The 10,771-nt window shown below is 36.5% G+C and overlaps 1 protein-coding gene across 1 annotated transcript in view; it reads left to right on the plus strand.

The window, feature by feature from the left end:
- Positions 1-2,255, plus strand: part of RAD51AP2 (RAD51 associated protein 2) — a 13,972-nt gene extending 11,717 nt beyond the window's left edge. Inside the window, 1 exon segment of the mRNA XM_014589549.2 lies at positions 2,135-2,255. Within this exon segment, the coding sequence (XP_014445035.2) occupies positions 2,135-2,255 (121 nt within the window).
- The last annotated feature ends 8,516 nt before the right edge of the window (positions 2,256-10,771 follow it).

The following is a 10,771-nucleotide window of genomic DNA, read 5'->3' on the forward strand; positions in this document are numbered from 1 at the left end:
CTCTCTCCCTTTCATATGTGTGCATGCAACCTCAAGCATTAAAAAAATTAAACAGAGAAATAACAAGAAAATGGCCTATCTATACCTAGCAACAACTAAGGAAAGAAAGAATTATCTAGAAAGCATAAAAAATAGAGTATAAAATGACAAAATGGATACTGAATGTATTAACTCACAAAATAAAAGTTGCTAGACTAAATTATCCTTTGAAAGCAAAGGTTCTCAGTGTCACTTAAAAACACCCCAAATTCAGCTCTATTCATTAATTTCTAGCCCCAACCATATACTTTCCAAATTTAATCTTTTTCTGTAATACTCCTTCCCAGCCCCACCCCGAACTCACCACCTTCTCACACAATAATTTACACCTTGCTCATTGAAGGCAAAATTCTTTTCTTTCTCCCGTGAATACATCCAAAGTGCCTAGTCATAAGACATTTGAGTGAGTGGATGAATAAATTGCTACTTCTGTCTCATAATAGCCATGTCTTAATGCTCTTTAAAAAATGTTTATTGAGAAAGAGCAGTATCCTTGAAAGGGTCCCACCATGTGATCCCCTTGCCCCCACCATAATCTTCCCACCAGCCAGGATCATGGGCATGCCCAGTGCATTCAGTTCGGCCTGGGATGTTAATGCCTGGACTTCTCATATGATGTAGTATCAAGCCTGGAATCCCATCGTCTGCACCACCATAGTTGGCACATAACTTTTTGAACATTTTTTTACTTTTAAAAATAATTTATTTAATTTTATTCATTATTATTATGTTTTAATTTTCCTCAAGGGATGTTGAAAGAGAGACAGTGAGAAAGCAAGTTGTGAGCTCTAGGACTTGAACTGGGATCAGCTGGAGTCCAGCACCTTAACCACACTGTCTGCTGCCCTCCCCTTTCTGAACTTATACTAGATTTATGAACCTGTATAAATCTTCATTTCTAAGAAGGGATAATCATATTTCACGGGATTATTGTGAGGATTAAAAAGACTAATACAATTGCACATTTATAAGAGCTTTACTACTTAGTAACTGTTCAGTAATGAGTAACTATTTACTGATACATAGCATCTACGCAGTAATATTTAGACTTCACATTTTTAAAAAATCTATTTGTTTGTTGTGATTTTCAAGCCACTGTTCAGTCCAGGACTCGAACCAAAGTTGACTATTGGGAATCCAGCATCTTAAATACCATGCCACCTGCTAGTTACACTCTATAACTTTTTTAAAAAGAGCTTTCTTCTGGATCTTCCATTAGATTATGTTCATGAATATACTATTTCTTTGACTTTTAAGAATATGTTTCTTTTACTTTATTTTTAATTCCTTCTTTTCCTTCTCATTTTCATTATTATAAGTCCTATGCTGGGTTTTTCTATTATCTTTATACAAGTTTAACACCACAATCAAAATTTATCTTCACAAACCTTGGTCCTTTTCTATGTTCTTTGTTGTTTGGTATGTGTGAACACTGAATTCTGTTCTCAAGGCTCTTTCTCCAGGACAGGTTTATGTGCATCTACTCTTTATGGATTCTTTCATCACTTCTCTAATAAATGGTATATTCACTTACAATCACTCATTGCTGGCTTTTCTATATTCTAATTTATTGTATGTGTGCTAAGCGAAACTCCTAGCACATACTGTACTGCTTACTGTGTTTTTCACGCTGCTGCCCCATCACTGCTTTGATCTGGAGAGCTTTACTGACAGGAATTGCACCTCTCCAAATGCCAATCTTATTCCCACTGGTGTCATTGTCTAAGTGCCTCTTCCCTCACTACCCTCACCCGAACATACATGTACCACACAAATAGACACTTCCTCCCCACTCTTGCCTAGTTCTGTGAGTTCTTTACTCTAGAATTAGAAAGTTGGAAGTAGGAGGGAAGTTACATTTTGCTTTTGTGTCTTCACAAAAACCAGGTTTGGAGAGACTACATGGAAGCTGTGGTAGAGATATTTTAAATGGAAATCTATTTCCTCTCTCCACTTAGTTTTTTTTTAATCTCTCTTCTCAAAATGTAAAAGTTGAATGTGTTCAGATCACAAGAAAAAATATCCAAAGAATAAAAACCACTTCAAGAACGACTTGCCTTTATTGAATTTAGAATAAATCTTTGTGTTGCTTCAGTTTAAAGAAACAAGCTTTGGGATGCGTAACTGTGAGCATGAGAATAGAAGGAGAGCCTTACATTAAATCAACTTGGAAATGCTGTGTTGATAATCAGTTCCTTCAGTATGCAAACCTCTGAGTTAGTATTACCTGTTTAACCTTATTTAGTTAGATAAAATGGAAAAGAGTTAAGACTGCTCTTTAGTTCCATTTAAATTACCACATAAAAGAATGCTTATAAAGTCAGTTATCATTTTGAGAAATTTTTCTAATAACTCAGACACTACACATCTACATAGGCATATAGTAGAGTTTATGGCAGAGTTCACACTAATAAAAAAAAAACTTCTGGACTTCAGAGAATAGGATATAAAGATACTGGAAAATCTTAAATTATATTCCCCACTGTGTTGTAAGATAGCACTGTTTGATACTATTATTGCTAGAAATGACTAATATTAATATGTGTGTGTGTATTTTATTTTTTTTAAAGCGAAATTTTTACTATAGGGCATGTGCACTCACCAGAGAGACAGAGAGAGAAAGAGGGACAGAAAGTGATGGGGGGATAGTCATGCCACAACTGCTTCTCCTCCATTCTTTTCTCTGGATCTTGGTTACGCGTGCGTAAGTGCCTGGTGGGAGTTTTAAGCTGCCAGGTCTGGGACTCAAACCATGGCTGACTATGTGGGAGTCCAGTGACATAACTATTACACCATCTGCTGGTCTCTATTTAATATATTTTTAAAACACAAGCACATAACAGAGTATAACGCAATATTCAGAAGAAATAGTCATAAACGATACCCTATTCAGGTTCTGGGTAAAAGAACTCATAATCTAAAGATCTGTATAATTATATTTCTGTAGTTTTGTAATTTGGGGGTGCATGTAATTAAAGTATGTGGACCTCTTTCCTAAACTTCAGACTCCTAACTGCCTACTCAACATAGTCACTGTGGTGTTCAATAGGCACGAAACCTAAAGGGTCCAAACTGAACTTTGGATATTTCCCCAAACTTCTCCCACAGTGTTTTTCATTTCAGTGAGTGGTTACTTTCTTCTTTCAGTTACTCCAGGCAGAAATCTTGGGACCATCACTGCTACTTTTTTTTTTTTTTTCCCTCTTATAGTCCATAGCTTGTCTAAATCAAATGCTGTTAAGTTTAGCTTCTCTTTTCTGGATTATTACAATAGAGTCCTTATTGATCCTTCTGTTAGAGTCCCTGCTCTTCTTCAGACTCCTCTGAACATAGTAGCCAGAATGATTCTCTATAATATGAGTCAGAGCCTCAGGGACCTTGCACTTGTTTTCTTTCTTTGGAATGCTTGTTCCAAGAAAATGAAGAAAATGACGTTCTTCAATTTGAATGAAGAACTTCATTCAAATGTCACCTTCTCAGTGTGGTCTTTCATTCTATTAACATTCATATGCACGTACCCTGAATTTAGTTTTTCTTTCTCAATACTTTACTGTAGATATACTGTGTATTTTCCTTAATTGTTTTACTTATTGTTTGTTTTCCCCACTAGTTTTAAACTCTGTAGGCAAAGGTCTTGCCTATTTTGTTTATTGCTGTATCCGCAATGCCTAGGACAGTGCTTGACATAAACATTGCCTAAATGTTGATATTTTATACTTTGTGTGAAAGAATGAACAATGTGACGAAGAGTAGGTATGTTTCTAAATATATCATGCTTAATAAACTTTTGTTCTTGAGGTATAAACCTTTGTGCCCTGCTGGAATTAAAAGTTTTCTTCTCCCTGGGAACCAGCAGTTAGCATAATGGCTATGTCGCTGGACTCCCACGTAGTTGACCGCGGTTCACGTCCCGGACCCGGTGGCTTAAAACTCACGCCGGGCGCATGTGCGTGCGTGCCCAAGATCCCGAGAGGAGAATGGAGGAGAAGGGATTGCGGCGTGACCATCCCCCCTGGGGGGTGATTTCTCGCTTTCTGTCTCTATGTCTCTCTCTGTCTGTCTGGCGAGCGCACACGCCTTACAGTGAAAATCTCTCAAAAAAAAAAAAAAAGTTTTCTTCTCCCTTTGCTTTTCTTTGTTGCGTTTTCTCTTTCAACCAAGGAAGTGAAAACAAAGCTTAAATCTACATCAGTTACTATGTTATCTTTCTTCAGAAATTCAATGCTTATCCTTTAAAATTTTTAAAAAATAATTATTTTATTTTATTTTATTTTATTTATTCATTCATTTATTTTAACTTGACCAGAGAGAGATACAGAAAGAGGGAAAGTGAGAAAACAAGCCACGAGTTCTGGGACTTGAACCATGTTCAGTGATGTGGAACTGTCCAGCACCTTAAATACTACACCAGCTGCTGGTCCCCTCAATGCCTATCTTTTCTGAATGAGAACTCAGTCTTTTTAAAGTTGATTTCATAGAAGTGAGTAGAGAGAAGAAAGATAGTTATCAGAGTTCTAGTGTTCTATTACACAGCAGATGAATATAGTTAACAGTTATATTTGTACATTTCAAAATAGCTACACCGAATTATCCTAAATGTTCTCAGCACACACACACAAAATAAATATACGAGGTGAAGGTTATGCTACTTACTCTAATTTGATCATTGTGCATTACATACATGTATCAAAATGTCACATTACACCCCACAAATATGTGTTATGGTTTGCATAAAGGCTCATTCCTTCAAAGGTTCAGGTTCTGGAATTTGAATGTGTCAGCAAAAATCATGTGTTAGGACTTTATTGTATTGAAAAGATGTTAAGTGAAAAGTTAGTTCTAACCTTCATGGTGTCTCAGGATGGGGCCTTAGGATGTAGTAGCGTTTCCAGGGTGGGCCCGCTTAACTGAGTTCCAGTGGATTTATAAGCGGAAGGAATGTGACCAGAACAAGAGAGAAACTCGTGGATATAGAACATGCTAAAAATTTTACCTTCTATCATTTTGTGATGCCTTCGAATTTCCAGTTACCAAAATTGTGAGTTCTGAAAATATAAATTTTCTTCATAAATTACTCAGTCTCAGGTATCATGATTTGAAACATAAAAGTGGACTAAGACAGTATATATGATTACTGTGTGTCAATTTAAAAGAAGAAATTAAAAAATTAAGCAGTCTTTTTCTTAATAAAAAATAAGGTAAAGCAAAGTATAGTATGAATTATTTTAAAATATTTTGAAAACAGGCTGGCAGATGTCATGGTGGTTGAGGTCACTAGACTCCCACATGACAGAGAGAGAGAGAGAGAGAGAGCGAGAGCGCAAGCCATCAGATCCAGGACTCAGACTGCAGTTGGCCATGTGGTAGTCCAGCATCCTTAACTGCCATGCCACCCACTGGCCCCTTGAAAACTAAATTCTAAAAATACTCCTCAAAATTCCATACCTTATCTCTTGTCTCATTTAAAATTGTTGTAAATAAAGTCAGTATAATAAATGAACATCTTCTTGTGACTTCTTCCCCTTTGTATTAGTAAAGAAATCTGAATATTGTACACTTCCAAAATAGCAAGAAGAGGGAATATTTAATGTTTCCAACACAAAATAATGATAAATGCTTGAAGTAATCAATATGCTGATTATCTTGATTTGGCCAGTACACATTATATTCATTACTGAATAATCACATTTCATAAATAGGTACAACTTTAACTTGTAAATTAATTTAAAAAATCGGTGAGTTCTAAAAAATATTTCTTGGATTTTTACTTTTATCTTTTCCCCTTTAAAGATTCTTATAAGTTTTATTTGGTGTTTATTTATAAATAGTTAATACCTACTCTTGGTACACAATACAAAGATTAAGGAAACAGAAAACAGGGGCCAGTAGATGGCATAATGGTTATGGCACTGGTCGTAACTCCTACATGGCTGACTGTGGTTTGAGTCTTGGACCTGGTAGCTTGAAACCCTGGGTGTGTGTGTACATGCTCAAAATCCCAGGAGGAAAGTGGAGGAGAAGGAATTGTGGTGTGGCCATCACCCCTAGTGGGTGATTTCTTATTTTCTCTCTCACTGTTTTTGTTTCTCTCCAGTGAGCGCCCATGCTCTACAGCAAAAACCTTAAGAAAACCCCAAAAGCCAGAAAACAACCAAAACAGGGAATGTAGATCCTTCTCTCTTTATCCATACTCAGCTATCCAATTACACTTGGGAAGAAAAACTGTTAACAGCTCCTTGCTCTTAGATATTTCAATGAAAGGAAATTATTAACAAGCCACATAAAGTATATTTAGTTATTTTATACCTGTACTTTTTTTTTTCAGTTTTGCTAGCGGGCATGTGTACTCGCCAGAGAGAGGACAGAGACAGAAAGAGGGAATGTGAGAAAGCACCCCTCATGGGGGATGGGCACATCACAATCCTTTCTTTTCCATTTCTCCTTTGGGGATTTTGGGATACATGCACATGAGCCTGGAGTGTTTTCCAAGCTGAGTCCAATACTTGAAATGCATGGTTAGCTATGTGGGGTCCAGCCATGTTAATCACCATGCCAGTATCTGACCCTACACCTATACTTTTTTAAAATACAAATTGGGGCCAGCAGGTGGCATGGTGATTAAGGTGCTGGACTCCCACATGACCAGTCATGGTTTGAGTCCCAGACCTGGTGACTTGCTTTCTCACTTTCCCTCTTTGTCTGGTGAGGGCATGTGACTTGTAGGAAATTAAAAAAATAATAGCAATGATAAAATTAATTAAATAAAAATGCATATTTGTTCTTACATCTACTTTCACTTTTTCCTTAAATGTATATGAAAGGAATTTAAAAAGTCCATGGCAAGTACATATTATGACAAAAACTATGCATGAATTTCAAAAATTTTTTTCACTGAAATAAACTGGCATTTTAATAAACTGACCATGGTTTGAGTCCTGGAAGCTTGCTTTCTCACTTTCCCTCTTTCTCTCTCTCTGTTCAAATTAAAAAAAAAATGTTAAAAAAGAAAAATGTGCTTCAATATTAAAGAAACTGGAATTTGAAGATTCAAATGGGTTTAGTGAATCTGACACTTCTACTGAAATTATACTAATTTTAAGAAAACTTTACAAATTCTGATTTTATTTTTGTCAAACATTCTTAATACTACTTATCCAAATGTTCACATTCCATTAGATACAGTTTTATCAACATGCTTAATTATATAGCCTATATATCTCCTTTTTCATTTGCTATAGGGCATAAATGTGTGTGTGTGTGTGTGTGTGTGTGTGTGTGTGTGTGTGAGAGAGAGAGAGAGAGAGAGAGAGAGGGATCTTGGGCACGTACGCACACGCGCCCAGTGTGAGAAAGCAACCTTCCAGCAGGTCCAGGATTCAAAATGCAGTCGGTCATGTGGGAGTCCAGTGCCCCAGCCACCCCACACCTGCTGGTCCCTATCTCCCTTTTCTAAAAAATAAAAAACAAAACAAAAACTTTGTGTTTGATTCTCCTGCTTGGTTAGTTCTCATCCTAATTTCTCTCCTTTATTTTACTGCTGTACAAATACTAGCTTAAATTTCACTTTACCTCTTTGTTAAGATTCCACCTATGAGTACATATATCTCTTCTCTCTCTTTGGAATCTTTATTTATTTTGGACTGGCCCTATCTCCTCTCACCAGAAAGAATGCATTTAAGAGTCACAAGAGGAGTTGGCAGATGATGTGATGGCTCTGGACTCTCATATGGCTGATCTCGGTTTGAGTCCTGGACCTGGTGGCTTGCTTTCTCACTTTCCCTCTCTCTTTGTCTCTCTCTGGTCAAGTTAAAATAATAATAGTAATAATAAAAATTAAAAATTAAAAAAAGTAATTTTTTAGAAGAGTCACAAGAACTTTGGCCCTTTTTCAGTTTACATTTTCATTTTTTTTTGCATTGCTACCTGATTTCTATTTTAATTAAAACTTTTTTTAAAGTTTATTTATTGAAAGGGAGAGGGAAAACCCTCAATAAGGTCTCTAGGTCACGATTTGTCTCCAGCTTCAACTAACTCTGTATCATGGGCATACCTGGAGTACGCAGGTCTCCAGGTGTTAACTTGGAAACGTCCCATGTGGGTGAGCCTCAGCGCTTCACGTTTTCCTGTACTATCATCTGGCCCCTGCCTTCTCTTCTTGAAGCCTTCACTTTGTGATAACACATTAACTTTTATTTTTCTGACCACATTATTTTCTTTACTTTCTGAACCTTAGATATAAGCAAACTCTATACTCTGGATTTTTTTTCCTTAATTCTGTATTTTATTTTTTTCCTATTTAATTTTATTATTTATTTTTTTTACATTTTTTCCACATTTTATTGATTCACAAAATACCTTCAGCTAAAACTATGGACAAAGCTAGAATCTAGTTACAAGTGCACTGTAATTTTTTCTGAAACATTTTAAATTAATTAATTAATTTACATTTATTCCCTGAGCATTGTCATAGAATACAAAATGTGATTTCCCATCGAAAATATACTGCATCGTGGCTTAATCATACATGTTATTGTCATTAATTTTCCATTTCTAGTTTCCTATATATACATGTATACCCCTATTTCTCACCCTCTGTCATTTCCCACCCTCTTCCCATACTATCTTAGGTGTCTACAGTTGTTTTCCATTCCTTTTTTCCTCCCACATTTTATTGATTCACAAAATTTCTTAAGTGATCTAACTACTTTCAATAGCAAGTTTAGCTGGTATGTACATGTCAGTGAATACATGTCTGACTTTGGGCGTGAAACTGAGTAGAATGAATATACTATAAGGTAGCACATAGCTGATATAAAGCTTATTATGGTCATTAAATAGGTATATTTTAATATATTTTTTAATTTCAAGAAAGGTAGTTTTAACTTTAATGAATCAAAGAAATGCTAAGGAACTTAACTTAAATCTTAAAGCCAGGAAACAGGTTAGGGTTCTGTTCAAATAGTAGGTACATGAACCTACCAGTAGCTCAAGAAAGGAAAAAATATCCTTAAAACTGGAAAACAAAGCCTAGAAGGAAATCAGCAATGTTTTAGTCAAAAGTTATAAAATATTATTTCACCAATTCAGTCTCATGTACTTTATCTTCTGTAGTAGTTCAATCTTTCCAATTAAATTCTGGGATATAATATTCAACTCCAGACATGTCTCTACAATTAAGTTGGCCATTTTCTTAGTTTTTGAACTCTTTTTTCTGTGTGGGCCAGTTGGTGGCATGGTGGTGAAGGCAACTGGATCCCACGTGACCAACTGTGCTGTTCAAGTCCTGGACCTGGTAACCGCTTGAAAAACATACACATGTCCAGACTCCAAGAGGAAAGTGAGAAGGAATTCTGGTATGGCCATTACCTTCATCCTGGGGGTGATTTTTCACTTTTCCTCTCTCTGTCTTTCTCTCTCCCTGGATAGTGCATGCATCCTATAGTAAATAAATTTTTTTTTTTTTTTTTTTGCTTTGGCCTTGAATTTAGGATTGACCAGAGATTCTCAAACAAATTATGCTCCCCATAGTCATATTAATGATACTTGAGACCATCAGTTGGTGAAATGGCTGTGTTGCTGGACTCCCATGTATTTGACTACAGTTTGAATCCTGGACCTGGTGGCTTAAACTCATGCCGGGCGTGTGTGCATGTGTGCCCAAGATCCTGAGAGGAGAGGGGAAGAGAAGAGATTGTGGTGTAGCCATCCCCAGCAGGTGACTTCTCACTTTCCCTCTCACTGTCTCTTTCTCTCTGTCTCTCTCTTTCTGGCGAGCACATGTGCCCTATAGCAAAAACACCTCTCCAAAAAAAAAAAAAAAATGGCATTTTAGGATTCACACAAATTCATGATTGTGGAGAGTGTAAAATGAATGATGATATATAATAGTCTCTTTTATCTTAATCTCATACTAATTTAGATGATTAACAGTAGCTTAACTCCCTTGAATGTTCACTTTTTAGGGGGAAGCTCATTTACCCAGGCCTTTATTTTCTCATGATGGTGAGCAAACAGGGTAAAATAATGGAATGGTGAAACTGTAGGAATGACATAATACAGTTTGAGGAGGGTCTTTGAGTCTTGATGTTACCCCCTCCTTAGCCTGTTGGCAAAACTATTAGTTCTGGTGCTGGTTCCTTCTCAGGTCTGTTAGATCCTAACTTTATCAACCACCAAACTTTGTACTGTGACAAAATTGAGAGGCACTGTGGCACTATGTCTGCTTACACATGTGCTTATTTTCCATCTGCCCTTTGCCCCACTGGTTTGCTGCTTGGCAGTTGGCCAAAGTGAAAGCAACCTTGGACCATTTCCAAGTTGTCATTCTTTCCATTAATTGAATGAGATCAGCTCTTGTAGTTTGGCTTAGCTCAGCCCTTCAATGGCATTGTAGTAAGTTAGGCATTCTCTGGGTAACACATTCTAAATCAGTATATACAAAAATCAATTCCAACTTATAAAACTAGCCCAAAGGTGAGAAACTCAAATAAAAACAAATTAATTTTGAGTCATGAAGGAATACACTCTGTTCTTCCCAAGGCACTTTGACAATGCCGACAAATTGACACTTCCATACCCCAAAAACAGAAGTGAAAACAAACCCTGAAAACAAGCAGAATCTGCCTAGTTTTCCTCATCTCTACTTCATACTTTGAATTGCTCAGGCCCAAATCCTTGGAATCATTCTTGTCTCTTCTTCTGTTCTCACTCTACACTCCTGAATCCTTAGGTA

Source organism: Tupaia chinensis, unplaced genomic scaffold (assembly GCF_000334495.1).
Source record: "Tupaia chinensis unplaced genomic scaffold, TupChi_1.0 Scaffold000045_1, whole genome shotgun sequence".
Taxonomy (NCBI): Eukaryota; Metazoa; Chordata; class Mammalia; order Scandentia; family Tupaiidae; genus Tupaia; species Tupaia belangeri.